The following is a 13,369-nucleotide window of genomic DNA, read 5'->3' on the forward strand; positions in this document are numbered from 1 at the left end:
AAATGAAAACTGAGGTAATTAGTGGAAAGTCTTTGCTAGTCCTCAGTGCATTAGCTAATGCACATATAAACACTCACTGGACTTTACTGAATTGCACAGCATCTTTTCGGGACCAAAAAGCAGACGGTTAAACACAGAAAAGCATTTACTGTCTCATTCTCAAGTCCTCCTTTTACAATTCCTTCGGGAAATGCCAAAGTTTAAAAGCAGACCATATCTAACTAAATCACATTTGATTATAATTATTAGGGGTGCAATGATACACAAAATTCACGGTTCGGTTCGATACTTTGGTGTCACAGTTCGATATTTTTTCAATACAAAAAAATGTTCATGCTTTTTTAATTTGTCATTTATTAAAATTATAAATATATATTTTAACTCAAAAGTACAGTTTTTAAATTTAATGTTGCTGAAACAACAAAGGGATAAAATAATAAATCTATCTGATCGAGAAATCACTCATCTTTGGAAAAGAGAGTTTATTACAGAGAAATGGCTCTTTCCAAAATAAAAGCTATACTATACGCTTCTTCTGGGCTATACTCTCAGCAGCATATTAAACATATCAGGTCCCCATAAGGAGAATCATGTGCTAACGGCTGTCTAAATGACTCGGTAAAGTTTGTAGCATGCGTGCTTGTTGTTTTTGTCTGCTTCCACTTGTCTTTGCACTAGGATGATGTCGGCGTAAATGTGCAGTCATATTCATTTTGTTCCCACTAGTGCTGTCAGCGTTAATCTGAAATGACGTTAACGCCACAACACGGCAAATCTCCGTTAACGAGCTACCGCGGATCACCCCGTGCGTGGGGCTGGACGGCATCAACACGTTAACGAGCTAACTGCGCTAAAGCACTAGTTCCCACCAATGTAATTGAGCATTGCGTGGCACATCCAACATACTGTTTTACTTTTGTCCATGACGCGCTTACCTTCAGGGTCATACGTCACATGAAAACCAAAATAGTTCAAAACGCCAGATCTGAATGAGGGTGGGGGAGGTTCAATTTGCCATGTTCCAACGAGAGCTTAACTTCTGTCTCGCTAGCTTGCCCTGCGCTCAGTGGATCTGCGCTCGACAGTGCAGCCTAGGCGGAGTAGTCGAACGCAGATCCACTGAGCTCTCAACACAGACAGCATCGTCAGAAGAAAAGTTGATAAAATAAATTAAAAATTTTGTATTGTTCGATACATATGCGTACTGAACCGAAAGCACTGTATCGAACGGTTCAATATCGATACGAGTATCATTGCACCCCTAATAATTATGTGTCATAACTAAATTCTAACTTTTTCAATAAACAACACCAACTCATATCAACTCAAACTCAAACTATATAATTTATATAATAATACATTTAAATATATCCATCTCATGTCAGAGACCCTTTAATATTTCTATTCTTCTGGCCACACTTGGCCTTGATGTAGGCTGCCTTGGTCCTGTCTGTGAAACTGCTGCTTTTTTCTGCCTTTACCACATTGAAAATCTTTTAACAGTTCAATGACAGCCTTTCAATCAAACTTATAACACAGCTTTCTTCAGGCAGTAGAGTTTCTGAACCAACACATCCAAATATAGTGCTGGCAGTTACGCAAGTCGACAAGAAATGATAAACTAAAAATGAAAATGCTCACAGACAGCAGCCTGTGGCCCAGCCTGAAGGTCCTTATCAGTCTGGAGAAGTCTGAGAAGCTCTCGTCTAAAGATTGTAGCGGTAACAGTGAGAAGGACCTACCAGTCTGCAGATCCAGACCAAAGTAGAAGAGTGCTCCATCTCCCAGGGCACACAGCAGGTAGTAGCTCCCTTCAAAGGTGGTCATTAGGATGGAGCGAGGAATGATTTCTGAGGACACACACAAACAAGTGATTTATTTTTGCTGTACTCTGGAGTCACTGGTTCTATACTAAAGTGATAAATGTCTGTAAAAATACCTCCGTCAGAAAAATCAATCAGGTTTATTCAGACTCTGTGGTAACTTTAAAAGAAACAACATTTGAATGCTTCAGGATAAATATAAAGAGTTCAGTTTTGTTCAGTTTCCCAAACACCGGTTTCTTTGACTGCAGGCCAGTTACATCAAAACAACTTTGGCTCTGATTAAGTGCTTATTGGCTGACTCACCAAAAAGCACCACTGTTCAGATAGAAGTGTACATCAATTATTTTTAGCTGAGCAGGACAAATGATTAAAGTTCAAACATGAAGATGTACTCTGAAGGACATGCATAGAAGGTCTAAAACACAATCAATGTAACAAAGCTAACATAGCTTAAGGGCAGGAGTGGGACGAAGTATTGAAATTCTGCTTCCACTGACAGATCTAAAAATGTCAACATGTTGAGTATTACAGTACTGTGCAGAAGTCTCAAGCCACCCCTTATTTCTTTATGGGATGCTAGGAAAATATGTGCAATGATTTATTGAAACATGTCCAAACATACATGGAAAGACAGTATTAAGGCAAAAATAGTGGCATAACTACCTCTATTCTTCAACACAACCTGTACTCTCTCTTGCACAAGCTTTCCTTCAAGTAGTCTTCAGGAACAGTTCTCCAGGCTTCTTGAAGGACATTCAAAGCTCTCCTTTAGATGTTGGCTTCCTTTTGTTCTGTTCTCTGTCAAGACACAGCCATCCTGGGCCCAGCGCTGTATGAATGCGCTGGATGAATAGCTGCAGGGCAGGATGGCTGTGTCTGGATCGGCTTACTTCTCACCCCTTACCCGCCCCTGTTGCTTGTCATGTGCTTCATGATGTTGTGATGTGGACATTTATGTGCTCTTTGTGCAGAGGAGTTGTTTTTTGTTTTCTGTTCTCATGCTGTCCACCCATAGGAGCCCAGCATGAGTAGAGGTTTCTTTTTTTCCCCCCTCCTCGTCTTGTCCATTGTATTGTACATTTCAGTGTTTTTCCATAATACTACCGGTCTCCGACCTGTCTCCCCATGTGATGTCTGTGTTGTGTATCTAAGGTCGGGGGGTCCCATTTCGCTGCAGGGCAACTTGCATGTGACAAATAAAGGCTTTCTTGAGATGATTCCACACTGCTTCAATGAAGTTGTGGTTTGGGCTCTGGGGAGGCCAGTCCATGACTCATACTGTTCCACTGTGTTTTTCTTTTTAGACATACTTTTACTTTTCAGAATGGCCCTTTATTGTCATTGTACACATACAATAAAGCATGATAGATCACAATTTTAGAGTACCATTCTACCATCAGTTCCATTAATATTAATAAAATCTCCAACATCACTGGCTGAAAGGTAGCTCCTAACCATTGCTGCAGATACTGTTGCACCTCTCTTCTGACCTGCTCATATTAATGAAAATGATTTGAACCAACATTTCAAATTGGGATTCGTCACTCCATAAGACCTTTGTCACAGATTTTCAATTCTTGTGTTCTTGTCAGCATTTTCTCTTTGTTTGCCTTCCATAAGAATAGTTTCTTCACACCAGCCCTGAGACCATTCCTGATGAAGCTGCAGTGAACAGCAGATGGATCAACTGATTGTAGATTTGTGGCCTGGAACAACTTCTTGACTACATTTCCAGAATTTTATGAGGGTACGCTGCAAACCATGCTGAGATAAGCAAAGTTTTCAGTTAATAGTTCTTTAGAATCTGATTATCTAACTCTGCTATCGTTGGCATTTTTCATAGATTCAACTAAAAAAAGAAAAAAAGAAAAGGGAACAAATTAAGAATTTTTGCAACAGGATGCTAGTAACAAAGTGGCTAAAGATACAATATGAATCTAATTCTGTCAAATTGTCCGTTACGTCTGGACACAACACTGGATCTTTAAAGAACACCAATAATGAGGGGTCGCTCAAGACTTTTGCACAGTATTGTATATTAGCTACGAGTTTAAAATCTGCAGTCAGACTGTAGTTTGTATGGCAGCAGGCAAAAAAAGTGTAAAAAGTTTGTTCACTGAGCATCTGTCAATCAAACACAGTTGGAAAATAAAGTGTGACACTGTGGGGAAGACTGTGGAGTTGTTCTTTATGGAAAGTAAGAGGCCTGCCAGTGCCAGTTCACTGTTATGAATTATTTTTTTTCCAGTAACTGCTGACTTTTTCATAAGTTCAACCCAAAAAGTATTCAAGTCCTCTCTTGCATACTTTAAACATTCCAAGTTTAAATTCTTCTCAAGTGTATAAGTGGTGCATTAAATGCATTTAGATTAGCAGCATATTTAATGCTTAAGCACTCATCAAGTACTTGCTAAAATGAGCTGCTTCATGTGAGATGCCATTTACATCTATTAAACTGGAAACTGGAGATACAATCCATTTCACTGAAGCCATTACTGCACTATTATGGACCCATGCCTTGGAGTGATTTATTAAAATTCTTAAAGCAATAGTTTCACTATTTTTTTGTTTTGTCCAGTTCTGTCCGGTCACAAATCAACATGCTTATTTCTGAGCACAAAAATCAACAACTAGCTGTTTCAGAGGTCAGTTTCTGTAGGAGTATTTCTTAGCTGGGAGCAGTTGAAGGCAACAAGAGAAGAGTTACTGCTCTCATATAAAAAAAAACTTAATATAAAAAGTTCATTCCTGAACTTTTAAAAGGTGCTAGTAGGCATATTTTTTTTTACCATTTGACAAAGCCAGGCTATCATTTTCTCCCATGTTAAGCTTAGTATCTAACTCAACTGTTTGTTGGATTTGACTTTTTTCCCCCAACCATCACAGACCTAAATTGAAGAAATGTAAGATTTTTTATTTAGAGAGATCCACATCTCTTCAAATAAACCATGCACATAAAAAATGGAATCAGTTCAGTAGATCAATGTGAACCAAAGTATTTTATATTGTTTGCCTTTTCTGTGGCAGGTATGTTTGAGAAATTCTGTAAAAACAGCTTCCTCAAATGAAGTTTGTTCCTGTTTCAGTATTCTTAATATTATTTTTGCTATCAAATCTTATTGGGATTAGGCTTTTGCTTAAAAATTTTACAACACTCATGTTAGTAAATTACTGTGGTCACAGTGATATTGAGACCTCAAAGTTCATGTTATTCATACTTTCTGAAAACAGTTCAGGAATTGCTGCTTTTGTACAATTGTGCGGACCATGTATGCACTACTGTGCAACACAAATATACTTGAATGGCATTATTTCCATCGACATCTCTCTCCACAAGCCACAGCTTTCCACTGCTCCTGTCTGGGTAATCTGCTTCTCATTTCTCTCACCTCCACCGAGCATTTCCTTGTGCAGGGCTGTGAAACAGGGTAGTTTGAGCACACGGGCTGAGATGTCGGTCCAGAGTCCCACAGCACAGAGCGGTGACTCACCGCCACCCTCCCCAAGAGGTGTGATGTCCAAGCAGGCGACCTCATGCTCCATTTCTGTGGTACTGAGAAAGGTGAGGAGGATTTGAGAAAACAGTAGCAAGCTGCCCTGCAAATTGTGAAAAGAAGTGTGACCAAATTTGGCATGCACAGACAAACACACACACACACACACACACACACACACACACACACACACACACACACACACACACAAACACCTGACTAAAATAGCTAATGGGATAATTGTGTTACTGACACGGAGAAGAAGTTCTAATCAATTTTTCCTCAATGTGAGATACAAACTGAGAAATGTTACACTGATAAGTATGAGTCAGTTTAACACCAGCTAAAATTGCCAGACAACCAAACAACCAACCTTATTCAATTCAGAGTAATGGTTGGTGTTGTAGAGGAAGAGGCAGTGTACATTTTGACCAGATCGATCACACTAGTCCAGGGGTCAGCAACCTTTAACACCCAAAGAGCCATTTGGACCCGGTTTCCACGCAAAAGAAAACACTGGGAGCCGCAAATACTTTTTGACATCTAAAATAAAGATAACACTGTATATATTGTTTTTTTACCTTTATGCTTTGTGTGAACAACTAAGGTGTGTTGCTTATGAAATCCATGAAGTGCTACAGAGAAAATTAAATTTTTTTTATGTAATTAACACACTTTGAACTCTTAAAGAAATATAACAAAAGGAAAGACACCCAGCTGAACTAAAATGATCCAGCAAACAAAAACTGCTGTGAGCCGCCACCCTTATATCGCCTTTGGGAATTTGGAGCCTTGACCTGACTTTTAAAAAATAAGTGGAAAAAAAGCACTATGCTGCTAAAAGATGAAAAATAGATATTTGCAAAATTCTGCCTAAATATGTATTTTACCTGGTTAATGTGTGTGGCGGGGCGTGGTCTGCAGCGCCGCTGCAGGGGAGGCGACACACCTGAGCGGCACCTGCAATCACGCCTCGCCGCCTTTACGTCTGTGCTATCTATGCTGTTGTGTTGGTGTGTGTCGGGCTGTGAGCTGCAAAGCTACAGCCGGCTGTATGCGTACAGCAACCGTGTGTGAAAAGTGGTCAATAAAGACATGCTGAAAAGCGTGTTCATGGAAACATCGTCGGGTCTGTCGTGGTATGTTTACAATGGGACTTCTGGTCCCGAACCTCTGCGCACAGCGTCTGCAGATCGGGGCTGTACGAAGTCACTTTCATCTTTACGCAGGACTGTAAGCTGTCATCTGTGAGGCGTGAGCGGTGTTTGTTTTTAACATAGTTCACGGTGGAGAATAGCTGCTGACATAATGTGGATCCGAAGATCCATATTTGGACTACCTGGGGTTGAACGTCTCGATAAATGCACGGCGTTTCGGCGGGTAATCCAGCTTCCGCCAGTGTGACGCTTATTTTGAGCGATGAAAAAATAATAGAATATAATTTTATTTTTATATTTCAATATCACAATAATCTTCCAATTTAGAACTACAAGTTAAAAAAGAACTAACATAAGTAAAATACACTTCAGCTAAATACTTCTAATTTATTTTCCCAAACCACGCGGAGCCGCACTATAAGGATTAAAGAGCCGCATGCGGCTCCGGAGCCGCGGGTTGCCAACCCCTGCACTAGTCAATCACAGGGCTAACAGAGAGAGAGAGACAAACATTCGCACTCACATTCACACCTATGGCCAATCTAGAATCACAAATTAACCTAACATGCATGCCTTTGGACTGGAGGAGAAAGTTGGAATACCCAACTTTGCAGACATGGGGTGAACTCCAACAACAAAACTTCCTTCTCAAAGATGAGTGTCAGTCATACAGTTTACCTTCCTTGTTTATGCTCTGCTGAAAATATATATCTTTAATGACAAACCCCATTAGTGTGGGTGTATATGCTTGCTGAGTAAAAGCACAACATCAGGACATACAGTATCAATGTGGAAATATAAAATTACAGATGCCACAAGAGGCCTTTTCTTTAAATCATTTTAAAATGTCTAATGCTAAACTTGATAAGCAGATCTAAACATACCAATAATTTTGAAGATGGAAAATATTCTAAGCTTTGAATTATAAAGGACATCAAGTTAAATTCCCTGGTATAAAATCTTTAATTCACTGTCATTAAAATGATTTTAAAAAACAGCCTTTAGTATCACACATCAATCTGTACAATGAAGGTCAAACATCTAAATTTGTCATTACTACAAAGAAAGCTTTGAATAAAATGACAAGAAAAGAACCTTTTCACTTTTTAATTAAAATGGCCAATGAACTGCATTGTAATGGAACAAGGCTACTCAACAATGCAAATATAATGAATAATCACTGTCCAAGGTGAGTACTCGCACTTTAATTATATTAGAGGAGAGCATTAGAGTCCTGTACACACCTTTAAGCCAACAGTGACTTTCTGGTTTACACAGATTTTTGTGACACACACAGCAAACCAGCTGCTTATTGATGCAGCCCAAACATTATTTCAAAGCCTCTGTTTAAGACTCTTCCCTCTGTCTCCATTTCATCATTTACGAACACCCACTGCAAACAAACACAGTGTTCCTCAAGCAGCCCTGGTGGCAAGCTTTACAACTGTGCATCCTTCTCTTCTAAACTACTGTGAAATAGTACATACATTACTGCAAAAGGGCCGAAAGACAGTCATACCAGGAAACCAGAGCAGCAACGTGAAAGAACAACAATAAAAAGTAACTCCACTATCCTCCTGCAACATATATTAAAAAACAAAAAAAACAAAAAACACATAACTGTGAGACTAATGAACTACTGGGGATAGAGTTAATTAACCTTTGTTAATAAGCTTCCATACCTCTGTTCTGTTGGGCATTGCATATGCAGTCAAATGTATCATATTGAATATTCAAATAACCTGAAAATAGTCTAATAGTTATATAGAAATTTCTTTACGAAACATTTGAGCCCAACATCCTGAATTAAGAGTTCACTTTTTATTAATAGGACAAGATTTAAGTCTCTGCACTCAGATAACTGAATAGCATTAAATGCAGTATATAGCTTTATTGCTCAAGTGAATCTGTATCGAGGTCCCAGTGAAAATGATGAGATTGGACATTGGACATACTTGTGAACTCGCAAGCTGCTCATATTTGCTCACTAAGGCTTTCCATGATAATTATGCAGCTAAGTGAGCAGCCAGTTGGCTTTGTGGAAAGACTGGAAGTAATAATAATAATAATAATGGATTGGATTTATATAGCGCTTTTCAAGGCACCCAAAGCGCTTTACAATGCCACTATTCATTCACTCACTGGTGGAGGCAAGCTACGGTTGTAGCCACAGCTGCCCTAGGGCAGACTGACAGAAGCGAGGCTGCCATATCGCGCCATCGGCCCCTCTGGCCAACAGCAGTAGGCGGCAGGTGAAGTGTCTTGCCCAAGGACACAACGACCAGGACAGAGAGCCCGGGGATCGAACCGGCAGCCTTCCGGTTACAGATGCGCAGTGGGAAGTGGGTTTTAACAGTGAATAAAAAAATGTTAATAAGTCCCCATTTATGTCCTACCTGATCTGTTTGAGCTCTCCAGCTAGGATCTGCAGGTAGTAGAGGGCTCGCCCCACAGCAAGCACCACTTGGGTGTGGTTGCACGCAGCCACACTGATGTTCCTGCCCTGTGGCTCCTTCCATTCACTCACCAACGTCTTGCTGTCCTGAAGCACCAGGCGCACAGAGCCTGATGTGATCTGGAGAAACATTATTTGTTATTTGGTGTTTCCACAGATGACAAAGAAACTGTGAGCTAGAAAGTATTTTAAAGAATATCTTATTGCACAGAATATCTTAATCTATGAAAAACCAAAGAGGTTTCATCCTTCTTCTAATTTCTTACATAAAATTTCCCATATAATGAATTCCACTGATTTAGCACCGTTAACATATCAGATGCTAAGACTGCTTTAAAACACTTCCATTCATACTTATAGAGCTGACGCTAGACTTAAAGATAAAAGATAAAAGCAAGATAAAAACAAATGAAGACAAAGCAAAGGCTTCAGTAACATGCTTATTAGAAAATAAAGCAGTTTAACTACAATACAAATGTCAAGAAATATAGTATGATTAAAAGAAACATGAAGGATGAATGGCTGCCATTTGTTTGCTCCCAGAAATCACTTTTGTGAAACAACAAAACCAAATGTCATTGTAACATATAGTCATGATATTACTATTGTTGTAACGGTTCATTTCATTGCATTTGTATTTCACGTCCCACAAAAGACCCTGAGGTTAGGTAGCAAGACAAATGCAATGTTTAAAATATAATGGTGTATTGTAAAAGGGGAGTGCTACTATACAGCAGTGAAAAAGCAAGACAGGACAAAGGAGCTGAAGAAGCCCTAATTACAGACTGCAGCAGGTACAAACATTAAGAAGTGAAGGTAGTGCACCGTTTAGACAATGCAAAACCTCATGCTGCAGCACAAATACAGTTTGATAAGAAAAAGAGAAGAAAAAATAAATAAATCATGCACGGCAGTAAAATGCAACACTGTTGTAAATACAACGGCAAATTAATGCTGCAGAAAATAATGTTGGGATTTAGTGCACAGAACAGTATATAAGTTAATTATTTTATGCTCATTTTATGCCAAGTGTGCTCAGTGCTGCTGTTTATTACTAATGTGATGGTTGCACATTAGAGAGCTATGTATTCTGTGTTATAGCATCTGCACTTCCAAGTGGATCTTTTGGAATTGCAGTAGATTAGCATCAAGTATAACAACATTTAGACTTTGTTTAAAATCACCTAATGAACTAAAAGGACATTCCAGTGAGAGAATAATGCAAAGTTTACACTGTTGTAACTTCACGGTTGAGCTTCATGTGATGTTAGTAATGTACAGCTCAACAACTTACACAAATAAAATGAAGAGAATCTTTACTGACCTTAAAACATGCTGCAAATAATCTACGAAAGCGTGAGACAAAGCTATCCAACCAAATTATGAATTAGGCATAAGTTACAACGGTGGTTCATCCACATATAAAGAGAGCCACTTTTGTAACACAGAAAATCTGACTTTAAGATTGACAAAGCTCGCTAACCCAGTCTTGCTTTGTAGTGCACCCCTTTGGAAACTACCTATGATATGATGGTTAATCATACTGGTGTTTGCAATGGCAAATAGACAACATAAGCATCCCTCTGAAACTGTGTTTGTTGCCACTTGTAGGTGTTTATGTGGTGTTTTACTGCTTCTGAGAGAAATATCAGCATTGTTTACCAGCTCCTTTTTCAGACTTTTTGCAGTTTCGTGTAAGTATGCATAGTTGGCTTGTCTGAGCTTGTTTACTGGAATCAGCTGCCTAGAGCTTTTATTGTGACATTAATTAGAGCAGTGAAGCACATGGCCTATGTGCAGGATGTTGAACCAAAACTAATGAGCTAAAATAAGGCTAAAAGCTGCAAATAGGTACCAAGTCAGCCATTCATTCTGAGTTTAGTGCTATGAGCATGTTCATGGCACACCGAGTAATTAGGTAAATAATAATCCTATGTTGACAATTTCCTATTACAGCAATATTTAATGTGAATTTTACAAACTTTCAAATTTGGACACTACCACTAAAAAGTAACACAGTCTTTAGTGTTCTCATGTCACCAGTGCCATCTAATACTATGCTGTAGTGTCCTTTCGGGACAACCCCTCTACCACTGGTGGCTTTAATGCAAACGTAAGGAAAACTCAACTGAAGGGCCAAAACAATGAGTGGCGTAGCAACATTCAGTCAGATAATAATAGGGATGGGTACCGGTATCTGGTGCCATGATGGCACCGGTTCTGACATAAACGGTAGTAACCAGACCGAAAAGCAGCGCACATTTCGGTGCTTTATTTCGGTGCTTTTTTTTCCTGAGCTGTGATACACTTTAGATTCTAGCCAATCATTTTACGTTTCCGAGGATAGTAGGCGGATCCAGGTACGTACGTTCTTTTAGAGCAGAGCTACAGATTAAAAATGCCCAAGGCAAAGCGGTCAAAAGTCTGGCTGTACTTAACAGCAAAATATGCAAACTCAGCAGCCTGCAACAAGTGCTTTAAGGTGATACTGTGCAAAGGAGGTAACACCTCGAATCTGATGAAACACCTGGCGACGCATAGCGTTTTTTTTAAAAGCCGAGAAATGCGCCGTATTTGATAGCTTGCTGCGAGACCTCACACCGAGCACATCTACTGCGGGTGTGGTGCCTGTTATCGGACCCGGTGTTAGCAACATCCCCCAAAAACCCGAAGAGGAGAGTCCTGGCCCCTAGCCCTGCCAGTGTAGCAGAAATGATGACGGATGATGATGGCAGCAGCAGCCGTTCTTCTCTGCGTGAGTAGCTTAATGTTGTTCGTGTGTAATTTACGTTGAGTAGGCTAACCACGTTATTACATTGATGCATGTAAGGTGAACTAGCAAACATCATCATAGCTACATGCGGCTGTCTTCTTGTTTGATGGCAGATACTCCCTTCACCCTGGCCAAAAAGGCTAAAATGACCAAAGAAAAAGTGGAAAACAGCTAAACATGAGAGGTTTTTGGACAAAGTTTGTGTTTTTTCCATTGATTAAGTACTGCTTCCAGCCAAGAGTGATACCATATATGCCCCATAGCTGCAGAAAAGGCTAACATTGTTATCTTTTTACAAAAAAAACAGCTGAACATGAGAGGTTTTTGGACCAATTTTGTGTTCTCCATTCTTTAAGCACCGGTTTGAGCACCGTTTAAGCACCGGCACCGTTTCAAAAGTACCGGTTTGGCACCGGTATCGGATAAAACCTAAACGATACCCATCCCTAGATAATAACGTCAAAATGTATTCAATATAAACACATGAAGTGTACGAGTTAGTAAAAAACCCCAGCACTGAAATACGAGCAGAGTTTTCATAACCTAAAGATTAATGGTTGAGGGTGTAACATTTGGCAGAATTCCCAGCAGGATTCATCCACATTTCCAAAAGGGAGGATGAAACTTGAGATTAAATGAAGTAAAATATTTATATTAAGTATAAAATACATGAAGTCTTTTTGAACTCTTCACATTCAGAACTGGCCCTTTTAATCATGCATGATTCAGCTCCGCCAAAGGATATGTTATTAAATGGCACAAGGCCACAGCTGAATAATTAATTTAGAATTTATGAAACGAAAGGGTATTCTTACTTTCCAAAGCATGAACAGACCCCGTACTTTATATATAACAGATATGTGCATGTGTGCATACAAACCTGAATAAGTTGTTGGTGTGCCACATTTCCACAGTAAAATGTCTGCTGGTTGTCAACAAAGCCTGGAAGCTCAGTCTCCTCAACTTCCTCACCACTCAGCATCAACACTCTGGGGGGGAAAACATACTCTTGAGATAAGACACGCATTTTCAAAATTGACCCTGTCCTTATCTGGCATTCTGCACAAATGCTCACCGTGTCTGACCCACAAAAGACAGCACCAGCATGTCATCTGTCTCTCTGCCCGCCTCAGAGCGGAGAGGCCACAGACCTTGAAGGGAATTTGAGAGTGTTAGACTGAAAAAGTTACTTTCAGCACCAATTTGCAAAGAAATAAAAGAAATGCAATATCAAGACAGTGCCCAATGTTAAACTATTCCATTTGTCAAATGTTAACATGTTGGAGGATGTACAGGTTGCAAATCACTCTCGAGGAGCCATTGATTACCTAAGTAAATAATTGCCTCTCATAAAAGAGGCCAGGGGCAAGAGCCAGCAGCTAACTCTTTTAGGGCATAGATGGTCGATAAAGAGCTATAAACTAACAAGTGTGAGCAGACCTTAACTGGCCTGTGTGTCTCATTCAAGCACCGGAGAAGAGTCCTTTGAGAGAAACCTAATTTTCTGGGATTAAGAGGTGTCTGCTGTCGTTAAAACCTGACGAGCTTCCTAAAATTGTCTGCTTACCATAGCAGACACTGCAGAGCACTTTGATTTTCTAAATTAAAACAAATGCCTCCAAACCAAACCTTGGCAATGTTCCTGTTATTCAGAAAGTGCAGAG

The 13,369-nt window shown here is 39.7% G+C and overlaps 1 protein-coding gene across 1 annotated transcript in view; it reads right to left on the bottom strand.

Moving 5' to 3' along the window:
* ddb1 (damage-specific DNA binding protein 1) overlaps positions 1–13,369 on the bottom strand; it is a 50,423-nt gene that overhangs the window by 20,471 nt on the left and 16,583 nt on the right. Inside the window, exons 11-15 of the mRNA XM_084945772.1 lie at positions 12,781–12,856; positions 12,586–12,694; positions 8,874–9,052; positions 5,216–5,379; positions 1,743–1,850 (exon numbers count right to left, since the gene is read on the bottom strand). Coding sequence (XP_084801898.1) covers positions 1,743–1,850; positions 5,216–5,379; positions 8,874–9,052; positions 12,586–12,694; positions 12,781–12,856 — 636 coding nt within the window. The remainder of the gene's footprint in view (positions 1–1,742; positions 1,851–5,215; positions 5,380–8,873; positions 9,053–12,585; positions 12,695–12,780; positions 12,857–13,369) is intronic.

Source organism: Perissodus microlepis, chromosome 1 (assembly GCF_051167445.1).
Source record: "Perissodus microlepis isolate ML-2025 ecotype Zambia chromosome 1, ASM5116744v1, whole genome shotgun sequence".
NCBI lineage: Eukaryota > Metazoa > Chordata > Actinopteri > Cichliformes > Cichlidae > Perissodus > Perissodus microlepis.